The 22,432-nt window shown below is 42.6% G+C and overlaps 1 protein-coding gene across 1 annotated transcript in view; it reads right to left on the bottom strand.

Annotated features, from left to right (window-relative positions):
- LOC137384384 (dynein axonemal heavy chain 17-like) overlaps nucleotides 1-22,432 on the bottom strand; it is a 1,056,876-nt gene that overhangs the window by 428,805 nt on the left and 605,639 nt on the right. Inside the window, exon 45 of the mRNA XM_068058353.1 lies at nucleotides 10,878-11,160. Within this exon, the coding sequence (XP_067914454.1) occupies nucleotides 10,878-11,160 (283 nt within the window). The remainder of the gene's footprint in view (nucleotides 1-10,877; nucleotides 11,161-22,432) is intronic.

The following is a 22,432-nucleotide window of genomic DNA, read 5'->3' as shown; positions in this document are numbered from 1 at the left end:
TTTGAAGACAAGCTCTGCATTCCTGGTTATAAAGGAAAAAGCAAAATAAGATACAGGAGAATTGACAGCGAATGCGTAAGCCAGGCACATGTGATTCAAGAAGTGATAGACATAACCTTGAGGTGAAAGCAGTCCTATGGGCCTTTCTGTAATGCATAAGTTCCATACCAACATGCTTGGCTGAAAACCATTATATTCACTGCCATTCCTGTTTCTCCTATGGTGAATGCCCTATTTCTGCTGGATTTTGAGTGGGGGATGGGCCATTACGCTGAGAGGTCAAGTTCTCAACTGTCTCTCCTCCTGCCATGCCCCTTATAGATGACCAAAGATCTATTTGGTGACAAACTTTTGGATCCCATCATGGCCCTTTCAAGACAACCATCTAGACTCTGAATACCAGAAATGAGAGCCTCATATAAATTAAAGTCCACATCTCAACAGCGTTGGTAAACTAAACTATATCAGAATTTGTGGCCTCTTTCCTTGGAGACCTCCCACAGATGGACTGAAGTAACCATTCACTCCATGGTGCTCTACAGGTTCCTGAAATCTTCCTGTATGTCTTTAGAAATACCAGAGTAGCAGTCCTGCATGCTTTCCTTATCTTCCATGCAGAAAGTTCTTTAGATTCTGAAAGAACTGCATTAATAGCTTCTGTTGATAAGGTAAAAATCCATGGCTCCTGTCGCAACTGCCCATTAGCCCTAACCTTTTCTTCCTCCTGTTACTGCTTTTGTTGCTGACACCTCCACTTGTTCCTCTTCATTGGCACTCAGTGCAACACCATGTGTTCTATCCCAACTCTCTTATATGATTTTCCCCTGTGCTGGTGCTTGCGGGCTCTTGATATGTGTTCAAGTATTGTGTGGTTCTTGTTCCTTCCTAATGCTAGCATCCCCATTTAGGAGACTGCAAACAATAAAAAGAGAAAATGTGTAAACATAAGCTACATGTGCAAAGGTTTTATACAGAGTCGATCCGTTCATTGTGTTCTGCCCGAAGACAAGTCTTGAATCAAGTCTCATGAAGGAGATTCTTGAGCTACTCATTGGGTAAGAATAGCTGATGTGCTTTTCTCAGAGCACCTTCAGAATAACTTCTCAAAGGTGGGCTGCAAACAAGGTTAAAGAGCATAATCTACACTTTCTGAACGGTGAGGTGTGTTTGGGGGAGGAGGGGGTGTAAATCTGCATCCATAGGACACAAGTAGCTCAACTGGATGTCAGCTCAGTATTCAGAGTCGGTATTTCTGTCTCTGCTTGCTGGGAATATCTGGAGTGGGACCCAAACTCAACCTTCTGACGCAGAGGTGAGAAAACTACCACTGATTGTGGACCCGTTAGCTTCCTCTCTTGATCCCTAATCACCCTTCCCCAGATCCTGACTCCAATCTCCCTGCCCCTCAGCCCAACCATCAATCTACCACACTCATAGCCACACTCAATCTCCCTCCCCTAGCCCCTGAGACCTCTGGCCCCAAGTTCCCCAGTCGCTTGATCTGCCTTCCTCAGAAAAAGTAACACCAGGCCACTCCGACTCCCGGCTACAAACCCTGGCTTGTGGTTGACCCCACTACCCCCATCCCCAACCTGGCCCAACCTCCAAACCCACTTATCTGAGGGCTGCTGCAGCTCTCTGACCCCCAAACTCCCAAATTGCTGGGCCCTGGTCTCCATTCACCAGGGCTGGAGTGGGGGTTGAACCCTTCACCTTCTGACTCAGTGATAAGAATGCTATCACTAAGTGAAAGGCTCACTCGTGCACAGAGTAGCAAGTGCTAAACAGTTTTTTGAGGTTTGAAAGCCAGTGTTCGTCATGGGGTGTAAAATGCTAACAAGAGGAATAAGTTGAGTAAAGCCTTACCAAGCTCTCCTTAACCTACTCCTTCAATGGCCTACTCCTTTTGTTGGTTGAAATGGTAAGGTGGTCTGTCCCTACTCTTTGTCTCCTGATGGAATGTATGAGCAGCTGTTTCCTACAAAAATAGAGATCCCCAAATTCCATGGAATTATTTGTGCTACACATGCATTCAAAAGGCTAATCAGACTGATTTGAAATGGTCTAATATAATATCACACTTGATTTTTCTCCATATTGTAGCAATTGTAGTTTAGGTATTCTAAAATAGTGACCACTGTGATGGAAACCACACCTGCCAAATGGAAACATATTAATTTCGTCATATGGAACACTACTTTGAACTGTTACTGGACATTGCACATAACTGGTTTAAAAAGACCACAGGACTGAGTGGCTGAAAACATGGCTGTACATTTGCATTCCGAGAGAGTGTTGTCCAGAGAGACAATGGAAGTACTCCCGGATTCAATTAGCGAGATGGGTTTTGTCAATAGCGATGATCAAGAGACATTGAGAGTCATTGAATGTGTAAGAGGTGTAAGAGCCAGCATTCTGCCAAACCACCACCACCACACCACCCCCCCTCCCCCCCACCCCACCCCACCCCACCCCACCGAGAGTGTCTGGTAAGCTTGGAGGAATATAAAAACTTCGCAGGCGAGGCTGTTTCAAACAAGGAGCTAGTCACATGACTAACCTGCTGGCCAACCTGGGGATTAATTGAATTGTGCTCACAGAAATGTTTTGAGACAGATTGCAAGTTGAGAACCAAGGAGGAAGGTCTCCCTCTCTTTGTCTCTCTCTCACTCTCACTCAAAGTTCCAGGGATCCATGGAAGTAACTCAAGCCTCAAGACAGAAGACCCCTGCAGCCTTCTGGTAACAGCTAAACAAGTTTGAAAGTGTACACTGGGCCCCAACGAGAACTGTAAGACTTAACTTCAATCAAAGACTTTACATCCAACCCAAAACCAGTAACTGAATTCCATCTACTACTTCAAACTTTCCCCCCTTTAATTCTTTCTCCTCCTCTGCATCTATTTGTGTGAGTGTTTATCGTGTATGCATGCTAGTGTGGTCGTGTCGCGTATTTTTAGTAGTTTTAACTGAGTTAGAGTTTTAAGGTTGATAAACTTAAACGTTTCTTGTTAAGACCTAAGAAAATCTGTCTGGCTGATTCCTTTACAATTACAATTAGAGAGCAGTGAGCATGGACTCACTGAGGGGAAGCTAAAAACGCTGCGTTTTAAAAGTTAAACTCTGTTACGGCCAAACCAGGAAAAGGCGGTGAGGGGAGCCCTAGACCCCTTCCTCATCTGGCCATAACACCACTGAACTTTTCAACTGAGACTGACCATACAGTAGCGGCAGCTTTTAACATAAAGCAACTACCTACTTAATGAGAAGTTAGTTTTCTATTGCATACTGGTTCCTAAGTTTCAGATAGCTGCAATCAATGATATGGACAAAGGTTAGTCATGTGAAAGGAAAAGATCTGGGTAAATAGTATCTTTTCAATTAGGGCTTCTGTAGAATGCGGAATTAAGCTGTTGGTCAATGGTACAGAATCAAAGATAATTTTATAATTAGTAGTTTGATTTTGTGCAATAGCAATTATATGTAACAAAAGAGCAATCGGTAAGATGAGATAAAAGACTAATACTGATATTAGCCCAATGGATAAAGACCTCGTTGGCACAGAAAATGGTTTATTAACTGAAGAAATTGATATGGCATAGGTCCAATTAGATTGTCCTTGTGAGGACTTGTATTTCTGAGAAAGACAAAAGCATGACATTTACATTTTGACTGCTGTCAATCAATTGTAATGTGTAGTAAAATTGTCTGTTAAAGAAAATATTTATATTTATATAGCACCTGTCATAACCAAAGGACATCCCAAAGCACTTTACAATCATTGAGCTACTTTTGAAGTGTAGTCACTGTTATAATGTAGGCAACATGGAAGCCAATTTCCACACAGTAAGCTTCCACAAACAGCAATGTGTTAATGACCAGATAATCTGTTTGTGTGATGTTTATTGAGGGATAAATATTGGCTGAGATACCAGGGATAACTTCCCTGCTGTTTTTCAGATTGTGATGCCTACCTGAGAGGCAGACAGGGTCTCAATTTAATATCGCAACTGAATAATGGCACCTCCTACACTGCAGCCCTCTCTCAATACTGCACTGGAGTGTCAGCCTTGACTTTTGTGCTCAAGTAATGAAATGGAATTTGAACCTACAACCGTCTGACTTACAAACAAGAGTGCTACCAACTGTGCCATGGCTGACATGAAAGAAATAAACCAAATGAGCCATCAGAACTGTATATATAACCAAATATAGGCATTTTGATAATTAACCTGTAGATCAGGAAAATATAAAATGTGTAGTCTGTAATGCGTATTTGGATTCATAGAGTTTGATCAGCTTGAATACTGAGCTCAGAACTACAATGTGATTGAGTCCCCAAACAATAGATAGAGTTTTAAATGTAAGTTTAAGTACTATTGAATGTATTGTAAGTTTAAAAAGATTTTGCACACTAAATTTAACATTTCAAGAATTATATTAATTTTGACGATCAGATAAAACACCTTATAATGAATAAAAATTTGTGCAGGACATAGCAATCTACAATTATACAGGACAGACAAGTTGGAGCACATTGAAAAGCAACTCCTGACCTTTCAAGACAATAAAAGCACCCCTTGAAGATCCTGATGGTCCCCTCAATTACTATGCTGGACTACACAAATTGTTCACCTTCTTCAGGCTCCAAAATTATTTACTCTGCCTATTTCAGTTGGTAGCATTTTAATTTATGTCCAGTGCATTGCAAGCATAACACCAAAAAATACAGGGCTGCAGCACCACAGGCCTGAATACCATATATTAAGAGCCAGCTGGGGACTTCATAGGCAGATTACAAAAATAACCAAAGCGTGTTTGGAAACTTGAGGGATTAAATTCTGTGACAGAAAATGCTGGAAATGATTGCTGCTTCAAGAAAAAGGATGCCCCAGGTTAACACTGAAAACATGCAGAAAATGGTGTGGAATTTTGGGGCCAGGAATTTGGCTTTAGAATATAAGACTATGTACAGCCCTATGTCCAACCTGCATTTCACCCTGAAGGAAAGTAAGAGTAGAGAACATGCAAGTAAGTTTGAGGAGCCATTGTAAGCAGTTGGGAAAACATGTACACTTAAGCTTCACTAGATTGGTATGAAAGGGTTGTCCTAGGATGAGAGGCTGAGTAAATTGGGTCTATACTCTCTGGAGTTTAGAAGAATGAGAGGTGATCTAATTGAAACATACAAGATTCTGAGAGGGTCCCGATATGACAAGATAGACACTGAGACGTGGTTCCCTTGGCTGGGGAATCTAGAACATGGGGCACAGTCTCAGGATAAAGGGCTGTCATTTAGGACTGAGCTGAGGAGAAATTTCTTTGCTCAAAGATTTGTGAATATTTGGAATGCTCTACCCCAGAGGGTTGTGAATGATCCATCATTTAAGACTGCGATAGCCAGATTTTTGGTCTGTCAGGGAATTAAGAGGTATGGGTAGTGGGTGGAGTAGAAGCTAAAGATTAGCCATGATCATATTTGTTATGACCTCAATGAGACCATTAATGTTAAAATATGAGATACGAACCCCCAGACCAATTTAAAGAATTACATGACAAGATTTCAAGTTTTAAGACTTTTATAACAATTAAACTAAAAGAAATCCCCATTAACTAAATAGCACTAAATTATAAAGAAAGGTATTTTATTTACTTATTAAAACACTTGAAACCTTACACTACACTTACATGTTACACTATCCTCTTTGATGTCAACATCTTTGCAATTAAAAGTTCCAAACTCCTCCCAGTTGCAAGGCATTGGATCTCCTAGACCTTTCTGAAAGTCCGCTTTGTTCACTTCTCCGAGCACTTTCGACCTGGACGGACGTGAATAAGGCTATTCCTGGTGATCCTGTTAGTCTTTTCCTTCTCCGTAAATTTCAATTTTCAAAACAGGTTCAAATCGTCGCAGCCTTTCACTGTATTGGTTTCTGATAACAGGTGTTCCCTCTCTCTCTCTCTCTCAAGGCTGCCACCGCTGGCTGTCTTCCTTTTTAACAGCCTGCTTTGAGGTTGCCACCACTGATCTTCTGGACAGCCTGTCTGCCTTCAGAAAATCTGTTAAATTTATCTGGAATTAAAAGTCAATATCTTATTGTCCTTTTCCAATATGCAAAGTCCAGAGGTCTGGTTTCTGCAGAACCACCTGGGCCTTTCATTGTTCCCAGGTGTTAACAGCTTCTTGGTACATTTGCATTTTCAAAATCAGTGACTCCTTGTTTATGATCTGGAAGTCTGGGAAGGCGAAACCCATTGTTCTTCAGGTGTTACCCCTGCTGTCTCTGTTTTTCAAAAAAAGTCTTTGATCTGTGCTCTTTGTTGTCCTGGTAACCAAGATTTCTGTCTTGTCCTTGAGCACAGTGGCTGTGAAGTTACCTGACTTCTCGGGCTCCATTTGAAACTTTTAAAAATCACAGTTTTTAAAACATAATCATGTTACCAAGTCCACTGTTCACAACAGCATTGAATGGTGGAGCAGGCTCGATGGACTGTATGGTCCACTCCTGCTCCTATTTCTTATGTTCTTATTGGTTGGGGAGTCTAGAACCAGGGGACACAATTTCAAAATAAGGGGGAAGCAACTTAGGACTGAGACGAGGAAAAATTTCTTTACTCAAAGGGTTGTGAATCTTTGGAATTCTCTACCCCAGAGGGCTGTGAAAGCTCAGTCATTGAGTATGTTTAAAGCAGAGATTGACAGATTTCTAAATACCAATGACATAAAGGGATATGGGGATAATGTGGGGAAAAGGCATTGAAGTGGATGATCAGCCATGATGGTATTGAATGGCAGAGCAGGCTCATTGGGCTGAATGGCCTACTCCTGCTCCTATGTTCCTATGTACTTAAGTGCGTAAAATTAAATCTTCAGCTGTCAATTAGTTGGAACTGCAGTTTCAATAAGATAGTAGTGAGGGATTCTAAAATATCAAGGTTGTCGCTAATGCCATTCAACCTGCTTTGCTGACTTGGCAACGTAGGCTGACTGCTTTGTGGAAGCTTCGTATACATATTCCTTAGTAGACTGATTATTTTGGGTAATCATAGCATAGACATTCCTTTCCTTTTAGTGTACATCATTTATTGAAGGTTAACTTGATGTTCTTCCTCAGCCATTTTATATTTTTGCTCCTGTGACCAACAGAAATGAGAGACTGCAGTCACTCTGTCACCTCCTGCCACATCTTCTGTATGTCGGCTGTATTAAGAGGCTTCCCCTGCATCCCAAAGATGCTAAAGTTCCTTTCTGCCAACTTGTCCAAAAGGTATTTCAGTATCTGTTCAGGGAGCAACTAAGGGAGCCATCCAAATATTTTCAGTGTCAGCAGTCAGTCTCCTCCCAATAAACTGTGCCTGACCTTAGCTCTCTTATGAGCTGCTGCACTTCAGATTCCCCTTTCCATCATTCAGCTCTCATAAAAATCATGCAGAGAGTATATTCAAAATAGTTAAATGAGCAGATCCACTGAATGTAGTGGGAAGGAACGCTACACAGGTGCACCTGGGAGGCCTGAGAGCCACTTGGGTGAATTAGCCCTCGAGCTTCAGCTTGAGGAATACTTTCAGCTGTTATGCCAGCACGTTTAGCAGCAAATACAAAATCACAAAAATGTGACCAGTATAAACTAAAACAAAACAATGAAATAATAAACAGTAAAGATATAAAACCAGTGAAGTACCCCTCCAAACCACAAGAAGTTAGAAAGAAATTCTGCTATTTCTTGGGATGCACAGAGGTTCAAATCAATCTGAATCAAATACATTCTAAGAGCCTAAATGGTAAAGGAGATGCGATCACCTTGGTAACAGTTAGGAATTAAAATTTACTTCTCTGGTGTTGATGTTGAATGGTAACATCTCAGCATTTAAATCTGAAGAATAGGATGATATGAAAATAATCATACACGAAGAATGGCAATACATGGTGGCCTTCCCAGCAATGCTCACATCCCATGAACAAATAAAAAAATGTTATGCAAAGTTTAAAGTCCCCTGAAACCATCTCCATTGTCATGAAAGCCAATATAGAATGTTGCTCAATTTGTGACTGATTTTGCTAGAGGTTGTGCGTGATTTGCTGGTTGAGTGAGCTTAAGTGGATTATGACTCAACCAATGCATCAAGAGAGGATTACCATTTTGCAAGTCCTCCCTGCTCATGTTCAATTCTCCATCTAACATAATCCAGGGGAGCACTTTGGCATAGGAATGTCCCAGATGCAATTTGGCCACATTTCTGGGTAGCATGACAAAGGCTAGCCAAAGGATGAATCTTTGGAATGCTCAAATTAACTGATTTTTTGAGACTGAGCCACCTGTAAAAGTCATACAAAATAATATATCTAGAGGAAGATCAAACTCTTTGGTCTAAAAATTGATTTGCTGTGTTTTTCAGACATGGGGTCACAATTCGTGACCTGCCCATGCGCAGTTTCATTGGGGGTGGGCAGCACATAAATTTGGTGCTCCTACCTAATTACCATGATTGTAGCAGGGCTAAGCAGGTTCTATGCTGCTGGTTGCCTCCTTGTTCTGCCTGCTCCCTCTGCATTCAGCAGGGAGCTGACAGCATTGTGTTGAGAGCATGTGGTGCAGGCAGCACTCTCGTTCATTACGGCAGTCTGTCCTCCTGAAAGGATGCTGTAATTTAAAACAAGGAAAATGGAACACCAGGGCAAAGAGAGGGTTCCAGGCTGACAGATATGGCACTGTTTGCATTAATGGTGGAGGTGGGCAGGAAGAGAGACAGTCTAAGTTTCCTGAGCCCTACACAGGAGATGGCTCTCAGTATCATGGGGCTGGCTGCAATATCATCCATGGCATCCAGTGTCATTAAGAACATTGAGGATGTAGGTATGTTCCTGCTTTATTCCCCTTCTCAACTCCCAGCTCACCTTAATTCTGTTATTCAGCATGATGAGCAAACTGCAGATGGTGTGACCATGGACTGCTTGCTTTTCATCCCCCCCACTTACCCTCACTCCAGCATTCCCCTTTCAGATTTCCTGCTCTCAGACAACAAGAACTGCTACCTCCCAGCCACAGTAGCCCATGGAGGTATATATAGAGAAACAACATTGATGAAGAGGCCCCATCACTTGCTTTGACACACGTAGGCCATCAATTCATATCCTGGCACTGCATGTACCTTTGAGGCTACTATAAAGTTGGGATCAGCACATGGTGAGTCACAGGGCAGGAGTAGGTTGCAGTCAGACCTATCTATTCTCCATCTAACATAATTCAGGGGAGCACTTTGGCATAGGAATATCCCAGGGATAAAGGATGGTTCTTTTGCCAGCTCACCGGAGGATGAGGTCACAGATAAGTTCTGCTGCAGAGGAATCGGATGAGGATTTCAATGGGCTGGTATGCAGGAGAGCGCTGATGGACATGCACACCAAGATGCTGTGCATTGGCTCTCATGCCAGACAGCTTCCTGTCACTGTCAAGGAGCATGAAGGAGTCTAACTTTAACTTGGCAAAGGATATCACACAGAGCTTGCCCTCTCAGCAGCCTCTACTCTATCTCCATGTCATGCTGCAGACCCAGAGGCACTACCACTGCTGCCCCTGTATCTGTTGCAGCCTTTGTGTGGACAAGTCACCCACTCTTTTGCCATCCTTCTGAGGATGCAGCAAATCTCTCCCACAAATCCAGGAACTAACCACAACACCTCCTTCCAGCGTACTTCGAGACATTTTGCAATAGCAGAAATTCTTCAAAATTATCTTAACTGCAAGTGTATTTCTGGCCCTTAGAATAATGCTAGTACAGAGTCAATCATGCAGCTCACCACTTGCTCTTTGTAGAGTGACATGCGAATATATTGTCTGGACGCATGTGTTCAAAATTAGAAATTCTAATGTTGCATCAGCCCTAGGATTGTGTGATGTCAGAGTAGTACTCCTTCTGAGGCTTCCAGCACATGTTGAAATGCGGCTGCCCTTCTCAAAAGGCTGTATCACACAGGCTGTATGGGAAGCAGCTGGTGGCGCAGGGTACCCCAGCAAAATGGCACCTTCAGCGCTGCTATGGAAATTAAATTCATGTCCTTTTTTTTTTAGATTTCACTATACCTAGCACAAAAAGGGAAATCCTTCCTTTGATTTCTACATTACCTATGACAAGCTTACTCACCATCGAGTTCCAAAACCTAACCTGAAGAGAAACTTTTAGAGTCATAGAGAGGTACAGCACCAAAACAGGCCCTTCAGCCCACTAAGTCTGTGCCAACCATCAACCACCCATTTATACCAATCCTATTTTCCCTCTCATATCCGCACCTTCTCTCAATTCTCCTATCCCCTACCTACACTCAGGGCAATTTTTTGTTCAATGGCCAATTTACCCATCAACCCACAAGTCTTTGGCATGTGGGAGGAAACCAGAGTAAACCCACAAGGCCATAGGGAGAACTTGCAAACTCCACACAGGCAACACCCAGAACTGAACCCAGGTTGCTGGAGCTGTGAGGCTGCGGCACTAACCACTGCACTACTGTTTGTTGAGCTGCAAATGAATCAGATTGGCTATTTGTTAAAAGGAGCATAGCTAGCAAATCATTCCTCTAATGGAACATTCCTTAAAAGAACAGGCCATCCAAAATCCAAACCAAGTCAAGATTATAGTTTTCCTGAAAATACAAAGTTTGCTTCAGAGTGTGGGCTTGGTGCTCATTCCTTTTAAGATAAATCCTTGAACAGAAATATTTAGCTAGTCTCCATAAATTTGTAATGATAAGGTCTGAGTGTAATGGCTTCAACAGTTTAACAAAAATAGAATGCATGCAGAACTAATCTGATTCATATTGAATGTACAAATATTGAAAATAAATCACACATAGACACAACATAAAACATGCCCAGGTCTTACCTGATCTTGGAACATAGTACCTCCAAAACCCCAAACGCAAGCAAACACAAAGTACAGTTCATAGAGTTCCTTGGGAGAATCAGCGGGTGCATTGACTGGGGTCAGAAGGCATTCCATCAGATGGAGAACCATCTGCACCATGGTGATCTCTGGAATTGGAGTAATCTTTTTCATTCCTGTACGCAACTTTTCAAGGCAGATAGGGAGGTATTTATCAAACAGTATCAGAAGATTTGCTTTTTCTGATTGTACTTCACGGCTTTCAATCCAACTAGCTACCACACTAAAGAACAAAAGAAGACAATGATTTATTTAATGATGCATTACACAAAGAATATTAAGTAAACTTTTTTGAGTTTGACTTATCATGTGTATTTCTAGTTTCAGTCTTCTGTCAATGTTGGCAGATATAGGCTTAGAAATACAACTATGCCGTGCCCGCTTCTCAGCCAATAACTGGCATACCATGGTCCCAATATGATGGGCAGGAGGCACACAAACATTTCCAGTGAGAAGTGCAAACCTTTCCATATTGGATAAGGTAGTTGCTCTGGTGTCAACAGCATACGTTACAAGTATTTAAAGGATAGAATATTTAATTTAAATTAAGATCCTTTGCTTCTTGCAGGATCTATTTTCAATTTTCAAATGCCCCAGTGCATCACACACCACATGCTGAACTCGCACAGCATGATACAGAGATAATCGGTAGGAAGGCCCCCTCACCAGTGATATTTAAAGAGATCTTGTGGTGCTTACAAGATCATTTTCTCATTTTAAATGCTGGTTACCTGCTGAACATTTTTTGGTGTGTTTTATGATGCTGGAAAGTTCTCAGTTGTCTAGAAAGAATAGGATTTTACTAGTTATAGAGTCATATGGCACAGAAGAAGGCCCTTCGGCCCATCAAGTTCATACCGGCTCTCTATAGATAAATCCAAACAATCCCATTTCCCGTAGACCTGCAACTGTATTTCCCTCAAGTGTCCATCCAATTTCCTTTTGAAATCATTCTTCATCTCCGCTTCCACCAGCCTCATGGGCAGTACGTTCCAGGTCATTAACACTTGCTGTGCAAAAAGTTATTCTTACATCCCTCCTGCATCTCTTGCCCAAAACATTCAATCTGTGTCCCCCAGTCCTTGTACCACCAGCTAATGGGAACAGCTTTTCTTTGTCTTCTTTATCTAAACCTGTCATAATTTTGTATACCTCTATCAAATCTCCCCAGAATCTTCTTTGCTTCTAGAAGAACAAGCCTAGCTTCTCCAACCTAACCTTGTAGCTAAAATCCCTCATCCCTGGAACCATTCTGGTGAATCTCTTCTGCACCCTTTCAAGGACCCTCATAGCTTCCTAAAGTGTGGTGACTAGAACTGGATGCAATCCTTTAGTTGTGGTCTAATTAGAGCCTTATATAGGTTCCAGTATAACCTGCCTGATTTTATATTCAATGCCTTTATTTATGAAGCTTAAGATCTCATCTGCTTTGCTAACTACTCTCTCAATATGTGCTGCCACCGTCAAAGATCGATATACATTAACCCCCAGGTCCCTCTGCCCCTGTACACTCTTCAGAATTGTGCCATTAAGTCTTTATTTTCTCTCCCTATCCTTTCTGCTAAAATGCATTACTTCACACTTTGGTCGAAGCGGAGAAGGTAGAGGCAATGAATGGGGTGAAAATTGATAGGCAAGATGTACTGGAAAGGCTGGCTATGCTCAGAGTGGATAAGTTGCCTGGTCTGGATGGCTTGCATCCCAGGTTACTAAAGGAAGTAGGAGTGGAGATAGCAGAAGGGCATGCCATAATCTTCTAATCTTCCCTAGATACGGTGGAGGTGCTGGAGGTTTGGAGAGTGGCAAACGTGACACCCTTATTCAAGAAAGGGTGCAATTACAGGACCCTGTAGTTGCCATTGTATTAAATTCCATCTGCCACTTCTCTGCCCATTCTGCTATGTCCTATGCAATTGAATGATAACAGTTCCAAGTTTGGTAACATCAGAAAACTTTGAAATTTTACTCTGTATTCCAATATCCAAGTCATTTTTAATGAAGCAAAATAAAGCAGTGTTCCTCACACTGAACCTTGTGGAACACCACTGACTACCATCCTCCAGTCTGAAAAACAACCCTTTACCATGACTCGCTGTTTTCCATCCTTAAACCAATTTTTTATCCAAGCTGACACTGACCCTCCTATTCTATGAGCCTCAATTTTGTTAACCAGCTTTTTATGTGGTATTTGCCAAACACTTTCTTAAAATCCATGTAGGCAATGCCCATTGCTGTTGCTTCATCTTCCTTCTTTGTTACTTCATCAAAAAATTCAATTATATTGGTCAAGCACGATCTGCCTTTTACAAATTGTGCTGGCTCTCCGTAATTAACTCAAACCTCTGCAAGTGCCTGTTGATATTTTTTCCCTTGATTATTGTTTCTAAAACCTTACCCACCACTAATGTTAAACTGACTGTCCTGTAGTTGCACCCTTTCTTGAATAAGGGTGTCACATCTGCCACTCTCCAAACCTCCAGCACCCCCACCGTATCTAGGGAAGATTGGAAGATTATGGCATGCCCTTCTGCTATCTCCACTCCTACTTCCTTTCGTACCCTGGGATGCAAGCCATCCGGACCAGGCGACATCCACTCTGAGCATAGCCAGCCTTTCCAGTACATCCTGCCTATCAATTTTCACCCCATTCATTGCCTCTACCTCCTCCGCTTCTACCAATATTTTATCAGCATCCTCTTCTTTAGTAAACACTTACATAAAGTACTCATTAAGTATTATAGCCTTGCCCTGCACATCTGAGTATATATCACCATCTTTGTCCCTAATAGGCCCCACCCCACCTCTTACTACTGTTACTACCGAGGTGGGAGGAGTGCATTGTCTTTTCTAGTCCACTTCTCCGCAGGTCACAGCATATATTTTAAAAAATGTTTACCCAGTTACCGATTCAGTCAATCATTTACTCTTTATCCCAGAATAAAATAAACAACAAAATTATCAATTTATTATCAAAAAGACTTATCCAGTAATGAAGCAAAGCATTAAGACACAGATTGCAATATGAAAGTTCCCTTTTTAAATTCTTTACATACTCACTCACACAGACACTGAAAAAAATACAGAAATTCTGCAGAGGTCTGTTACAAACAAAAGACAAAGAAACACAATACTTCGGCCAAATACTTCCTAATTCTTGAAGAAAAAAGAGAAGATATGGAAGAAAGTCAGTTATCCCTTTTGTTCTGGCTTCTGGCTATACGGAGACAGGTCACTGGGATCTTTTCAGAAGCAATTCGTTCTGGAGATGTCAAGAAATCATCTGGTAGGCTTTCCAGGAGACATGTGGCATTGGGGGTTTCAGCCAACAAACACTTGAATTGCGGGGTTTTTCCAAAGACACGAGGAAAGAGGAGACTGACACACTGGCCTTCTCAGGGTCTCTTAGAGAGGTGCAGGCAAAATGAGTTGGGGTTTCTTTTTCCTTGGCAGGCAAAACATCAATTGTCTGAAAAACAGTTCACACCCCAACTGAGCTAAAACAATATCTCAGAAGCAAAACCACAAAACAGAAAGTCAACCTCCTGACCTCCATAAACCTTGACATGTGGCTTCTCTGTAAACATCTTCCCCGTGTCACCAATATTTCTGTTGTTTATTGATCTTAAAGCACATGATTTCCAGCAAAGGTTTTTTTCAAACACCATCTCAGTGTCCTTTCAATAACCCCAGTGAAAAAACACCATTCAGTATTTATAAAATCTTCAGCCATGAATCGATCTTCACAATTTAAATAAGAGTCCTCAAAAAAAAACTTAACAAAAAATAGAAGCATCGTCATAACACTACCCACTTGCTATTTATATGCTGGTGGAAGATCTTAAGGTTATCCTTTATGTTAACTGCCATTCCATTCTCATATTCTCTCTCTGCCAGTCTTATTTTCCTCTTCACTTCCTTTCTCAACATATTGCTTTTGGCCTGGTTCTCACTTGAAGAATTCACCTGGCATGCATCATACACTCTCCTTTTATGTTTTATCATATTCTTTATCTCCCTCTTCATCCAAGAAGACCTGGTTTTGGTTCTCTTACCTTTTGGCCTTGTTGGAATGTACTTAGCCAGTACCTGAAACATCTCCTCCTTAAAGATCACTCATTGTTCTGTTACAGTTTTTCCTGTCAATCTTTGGTTCCATTTTACCATGGCCAGATCCTCTTTCATCCAGTGTCTTCCCGATCAGTACTGCCACTCCACCCACCTTTTTCCTTTCCCTATCTTTTCTGAACACTTTGTATCCTTGAATATGAAGCGCTCAGTCCTCACCATTTTCAAGCCACGTTTCCATATTGCTCCTACATTATATTCCCACATAGCTATTTGTGCTTGGAGCTCAGCAACCTTATTCACCACACTTGGTGCATTTACATACATGTATTGTAAACCTGTCTTTGTATTCTTTGTAGCTCTTAGTCTCCTCCTATCTAATATGGTATGACTTCCTTTTCTAGTACGATCAACCACACTCACTTGTTTATGCACCTTATTCCTCTTTTCTACTTCTATATGATGGTTCCCATCACCCTGCCAATTTAGTTTAAACCCTCCTCAACCATGCTAGTGAACCTTCCTGTAAGGACATTGGTCCCAGTCCTGTTGAAGTTCAACCCATTCCTTTTGAATAGTTGCATCCTGCCCCAGAACTGATCCCAATGTCCCAAGAATCTGAAGTCCTCCCTCCTGCACCATGCTTCAAGCCACCCATTGAGCCATCCTATCTTCCTATTTCTACTATTGCTAGCACATGGCACTGGGAGTAATCCAGAGATTACTTCCTTCCAGGGCCTGCTTTTTAACTTCCTCCCTGGATCCTGAAATTCTGACCTTAATATGTGCTATCTCTATATCATTCATACAGACGTGTACCACACTTCTGGCTCACTCCCTTTCCCCTTGCAGAATATTCTGCACCCTCTCCATGATATCCTTTACGCTGGCACCAGGGAGGCAACACACCATGCAGGACTCATGATAATAGTTACAGAAATGCGTGTCTGTCCCCCTAACTCTGGAATCTCCGATGACTGCATTTCTACTCTTTACTGGTCCCTTGTTCATTGGTGCCATGGTCTGGGCTGCACTCCTTCAAGGTGACGTCACTCCCAGCAGTCACCACAGCTGAGTATTGGCTTCAGAGTGGCACACAGCCCAAAGACTCCTGCACCTCGTGCTTCTTCCCACTCTTCTAGATGGCAGTCCATCAACTATCCCGAACTCTCAATGCCTCTGAGGTGACCACCTCCTGGAAAGTCCAATCCAGGAAACTCTTATCCTCCATGATGCTCCGCAGTGACTTTAGCTGTCCCTGAAGCCAGGAAATTCTGAGATGAGCTCAAGTAACTTAAGACGCTTCCTACACACATGGTCCACCATCTACATGAAGTGTCCTGAAGTTGCACATGGCACAAGAATTGCAAGCAACAGGTCTCAGCTGTCCATCCATGATCTAAGAAAAAAATCTCTAATCCATGTTTTATAATCTGGTTAGTACCTTGCATAAATTATTAATTTTATTTAATGCTTCCATACCTGCTCTATGCTAATATACTTATTAATTCATTTACTGTTATACTCACCCCTGATTCAAAGTTTATTAATCAAGCTAAGCTGTAAATTGAATAGTTTCACAGTCGTAGTTAAAACCACTGCCCTAGTTTAGAGGAAAAAAAACGTTAAAACTCACTAACCAATCACCTATCTGTTATCTTCTGATATCACGCCTTGCCTTTTTGGAAAACACCATGGAAGGTCCACACACTTCGCCTGGTCTGATTCATGAGCAGCCGCCAAGTGCAAAGTGTTGCGCTTTTTTGGTTTTATCGCAGATAGTTTGGCTGCAGCCAAGGGTGGCCTGGTAGAACTGTATCCAGTGCTGGAGCACAAAGAGGAGCAGCAAGGAAAACAGATGCCAGAAGAGAAGAGAGGAATGCATATCAGGAAGCTATATTCACTATTACTATTCAGGGAGCACTTCTACATTAACTTTGCACAAAGGCAATATCTCAGGAATCTATGCTTCAGTAAGGAGGCTGTCATCAGGGTATGTCGCCTGCTGCAGCTACAACTGTTGCTTCAAACCAGAGCATGGAACAGAACTGCTTGTGGCTTCAAGTTTACTGTAGCCCTGTATTTTACTGTCACAGGCTCCTTTCTGGGTACAACCAGGTGACATCAGTGACACCTCACAGTTTGCAGTACATTAATGTGTCAGGGAAGGTAGTGAAGCTCTGTACATCTGGAGAAATACCTACATCTCCTTCCCTGTAAACAGAGCTAAGCAGAATGATAAAGCACCGTGGTTCATTGGCATGGCAAGCTTCCCCATGGTGTGTGGTTCTATAGACTTCAGGCACTGGACTTCATTGTCCGTAAAGTGCTTTGAGATGTCCTGAGGCTGTGAAAGGCATTATACAAATGCAACTTCAAGAACAAAGAACAAAGAACCGTACAGCACAGGAACAGGCCATTCGGCCCGCCAGGCCTGCGCCGATCTTGATGCCTGTCTAAACTCAAACCTTCTGCACTTCCGGGGACCGTATCCCTCTATTCCCATCCTATTCATGTATTTGTCAAGATGCCTCTTAAACATTGCTATCGTACCTGCTTCCACCACCTCCCGCAGCAGCAAGTTCCAGGCAGTCACCACCCTCTGTGTAAAGAACTTGCCTCGCACATCCCCTCTGAACTTTGCCCCTCGCACCTTAAACCTATGTCCCCTAGTAACTGACTCTTCCATCCTGGGAAAAAGCTTCTGACTATCCACTCTGTCCATGCCACTCATAACTTTGTAAACCTCTATCATGTCGCCCCTCCACCTCCGTCGTTCCAGTGAAAACAATCCGAGTTTATCCAGCCTCTCCTCATAGCTAATGCGCTCCAAACCAGGCAACATCCTGGTAAACCTCTTCTGTACCCTCTCCAAAGCTTCCACATCCTTCTGTAGTGTGGCGACCAGAATTGCATGCAATATTCCAAGCGTGGCCTAACTAAGGTTCTATACAGCTGCAGCATGACTTGCCAATTTTTATACTCTATGCCCCAACCGATGAAGGCAAGCATGCCATATGCCTTCTTGACTAGCTTATCCACATGTGTTGCCACTTTCAGTGACCTGTGGACCTGTACGCCCAGATCTCTCTGCCTGTCAATACTCCTAAGGGTTCTGCCATTTACTGTATACTTCCCACCTGTATTAGATCTTCCAAAATGCATTACCTGACATTTGTCTGGATTAAACTCCATCTGCCATTTCTCCGCCCAAGTCTCCAACCGATCTATATCCTGCTGTATCCTCTGACAATCCTCATCACTATCCGCAACTCCACCAACCTATGTGTCATCCGCAAGTTTACTAATCAGACCAGCTACATTTTCCTCCAAATCATTTATATATTACAAACAGCAAAGGTCCCAGCCCTGATCCCTACGGAACACCACTAGTCACAGCCCTCCATTCAGAAAAGCACCCTTCCACTGCTACCCTCTGTCTTCTGTGACCGAGCCAGTTCTGTATCCATCTTGCCAGCTCACCTCTGATCCCGTATGACTTCAACTTTTGTACCAGTCTGCCAGGAGGGACCTTGTCAAAGGTTTTACTGAAGTCCATATAGACAACATCCACTTCCCTTCCTTCATCAATCATTTTCGTCACTTCCTCAAAAAACTTACTTACTTGCTTTCTTTCTTTCCTTATTTCATTCTCTTTCTTTCTTTCCTTCTTTCTTTCTTTCTCACATTGCCCTGTGTGCTCCCTATCACCAACTTGACATCTTTATCAATCGAGAGGGATTCCACTCCCTCAATGTACATCCAGTTTGCAACAGCAGCCAAAGCATCTTACAGGTCAGTGCCTGCTTTCCTGGCAGCCGTCCTGACTCTTTTATCATGTGTCTGTCCTCTGTGTGATCTTCATTCCAGCCAGGCCGGTTATTGGGTAACAAGAGATATTTCCTCTGATGATGCTCACTACTTTTATCAGGAAGCTGTGCACAGCTGCAGAGCTGGCCTACAACGAGAGTCATGCTGCCACAAGAACTGTCATCGAGCAAACAATCGGCATGCTCAAGAAATGCTTCTGTTGTCAGGGCCATTTCAGATGAGGTTTGCAGTACAGCCCTGAGTGAGTATCTGGATTTGTGGTCATCTGCTACATTCTGCATTATTTCGCCATTATGATGATGAGCTTTCACCACCCCTGGCAGGAACATCTGCTGGACAAGGAGCAGAAGTGGGTTGAGGGGGAGGAGAAAGATCAGAAAATGGCAGAGGAAGAGGAAAGGCTGCAACCACCATAGGCATGGACCTCTCCACATCAGAGTTTTCAGAGACCACCTCATCAAAATCAACCCTCACATCACTAATATACCAACAATCCATAATACTTATCACATTCCTTACAACAACCATCCGATTGCCTTCCTTCAGTACAAATGTATGGGTCTTGCTCTTACTTCCCTACAAAAATAAACACTAACCCTAAATTCAGAACAAATTTATCAATCAACTCTATCAAATAGTCAACAGAAATAATTACATTTCGCCCCTGTGCCAGCCATTAGTGCCTGTCCCGTCATGCATGTTCCTTTCCCTATTTTAGTGCTCCTATGTGGTGTTTCTCCAGTGCTTGTAGATTGGGAGGTATAAGTCTGCTGAATTTCAACTGAGGACACTTCAGCTGGTTGTGGAGGATGATCTCAAGCAGCTCTGGGTCTAGAGCTCCTGGCTGCAGACTATAGCATATTGGCTTGGACCAGATTAGTTTGGCCTGGCTGGCTGTGTGGCACTAACAATGACACTAGCAAAGTGAATGGCAAGTAAGCAGGCATGCTGTAATCCTAAGAGACAATGGCAGATGAAACAGCACTTTGCTTGTACTTCTTTCAATTTAATATACTGTATTTGCTGCTCACGATGCAGTCTACTTTACACTGGGGAGACTAATTGCATGATCATTTTGAGGAGAGCCCCCATTCAGTTTGCAAGCGTGACCCTAAGCTTCCAGTCGCCTGTCTTTTAATTTTCCGTTCCATTCCCACTCTGACCTTTCTGTTCTTGGAATGCTAAACTGTTCCAATGAAGCTCAAAGTAAGCTTAAGGAACAACACCTCATCTTTCAATTAGGTACCTTACAGCCTTCCGGACTCACAGAATCACAGCATTGTTACAGCACAGAAGGAGGCAATTCGGCCCATTGTGTCTGCACCGGCTCTCCGAGTGAGCAATTCACTTACTACCATTCCCCTGCCTTCACCCCATAACCTTGCACATTCTTCATTTTCAGATAACTATCTAGTACCCTTTTGAATGCCTTGATTGAACCTGCCTGCACCACACTCTCAGGCAATGCATTCCAGATCCTAATCACTTGCTCCATGAAAAAGTTGCTCCCCGTGTCCCCATTGCTTCTTTTGCCAATTACCTTGAAATCAGTGCCCTCTCATTCTTGATCCTTTCACGAGTGGGAAGTTTTTCCTGATCTACTCTGTCCAGACTCCTCATGATTTTGAACACCTCTACCAAATCTCCTCTGAGCCTTATCTTCTCCAAGGAAAACAGTCCCAACTTCTCCAATCTATCTTCCTAAATGAAGTTCGTCATCCCTGGAACCATTCTCATGAATCTTTTCTGCACTCTCTCCAATGCCTTCACATCTTTCCTTAAATGCGGTGCCCAGAACTGGATGCAATACTCCAGCTGAGGCCAAATCAGTATTTTATACAGGTTTACATAGCATCCTTGTTCTCGTACTCTATGCCCCGATTAATAAAGCCTAGGATACTGTGTATGCTTTATTAACTGTGCTCTCAACCTGCCCTGCCACTTTCAATGACTTATGCACATATACACCCAGGTCCCTCTGCCCCTGCACCATCTTTAGAGTGGCACCCTTTCTTTCATATTGTCTCTCCATGTTCTTCCTGCTAAATGAATCACTTCACGCTTCTCCACATTGAACTTCATCTGCTACTTGTCTGCCCACTCCACCAACTGGTCTATGTCCTTTTGGAGTCCCACACTATCTTTCTCACAGTTCACAATGTTTCCAAGTTTCGTATCATCTGCAGATTTTGATATTGTGCGCTGTACACCAAGGTCTAGGTCATTAATATTGTCATGCAGACCCCCACCAGCCAAGAATGAGGCATATTAATTTTGCCATATGAACATTGATTTTAAACTGTTGCTGGAGTGAAGAAATGACTTGTTAAAGAGATCACCAGACCTTTGACTGGAGGAAATTTGCATATTAACAGACGGTGCTTGTGGGGACAAAGAACTACTCCCTGATCCAATTAATCCAAATGGATTTTGATCACCAGACAATGAAAGTGTAAGGAAGCGCATTTCAGGGACAGCTAAGATGATACAATCCATAAAAGACAGGACTGGTTAAACCAGCTGGTCACATGACTAACCGGCTGATCCAGGCTTTTGAATGAGACACAGTACTGTTTGAATTGAGACTAGAGTTTGCAACTGAATCTGGAATAAAAAAGCCACTCTCCTGGCTGTCTCTCTCTCACTTTCTCCCAAGCCACCGGACCCATGGAAGACATGTAAACCTCGAGAGAGAAAAGACTCCGACATTGAAACATGTGGAAGCGTGCACTGGGCCCCAACAAATTGCATGACTTACCGGCAATCAAAGACTCCAAATCAAACTCAAAGGACAGTAAATAAAAACCCATCTATTGCCTCAAACTTTTTCTCCTTTGTTCTTTACTACTTTTTCTGTCTGTATCTGCGTGTGTGTTTATCGCGTATGTATGCTAGCATGGTCGCGTCGCATATTCGTAGTCAGTAACCGGATTAGAGTTTAAGATTAATAAACTTCCACCTTTCTTGGTTAAATCTAATGAAACTTGTCTAATTTCTTTGCCTTACAATTGGCGCAGTGAACAAGAATTCACTGAGGGAGAGCTAAAAACACAGAGTTTCTAAAATTCAACCCTGTTAAAGCAGGCAAAGGTTGCGAGGGAACCCTTAGACCCCTACCCACCTAATTGTAACAGAAATTTGGGAGTTCGTTCAGGATTTGACCTATAGACAAATGGGAAATTGGAAGTGGGAAGCCAAATTGATCCCAAACAAAAGAGAAAAGATTTCAACACAGGTTTTCTTGTCGTTGTGTGTTCTAGAATACTAACATGTCTGCGACTGAAGCTAGTAGCTCCCCAAGCCAGGGTGAAGTAACTTGGGATAAGTTAAAAGCACTGCCTATGGAGGTGTTGAGGAAAATGACTGAGCAGTGTGGGATCACTGTATGTGACAAGGCTAGGAAGTCTGAACTCCTAAGATTAGTGGCCAACCATTTTTCCTTTGAATCTGAAGAAGCAGAAGCAGGGTTAGAAGTAGATCCTGACAGGGTATTGCAAGCAAAGCTACAATTGGAACAGAGGAAATGTGATTTCGAGGAGAAAGAAAGAGAGAGACAGGAGAAAGAAAGAGACAGGAGACAGAGAAAGAGCCTTCCAGAA

Source organism: Heterodontus francisci, chromosome 26 (assembly GCF_036365525.1).
Source record: "Heterodontus francisci isolate sHetFra1 chromosome 26, sHetFra1.hap1, whole genome shotgun sequence".
NCBI lineage: Eukaryota > Metazoa > Chordata > Chondrichthyes > Heterodontiformes > Heterodontidae > Heterodontus > Heterodontus francisci.
Note: the sequence above shows the minus strand (reverse complement) of the source record. Positions and strands in the feature narration are given on the sequence as shown.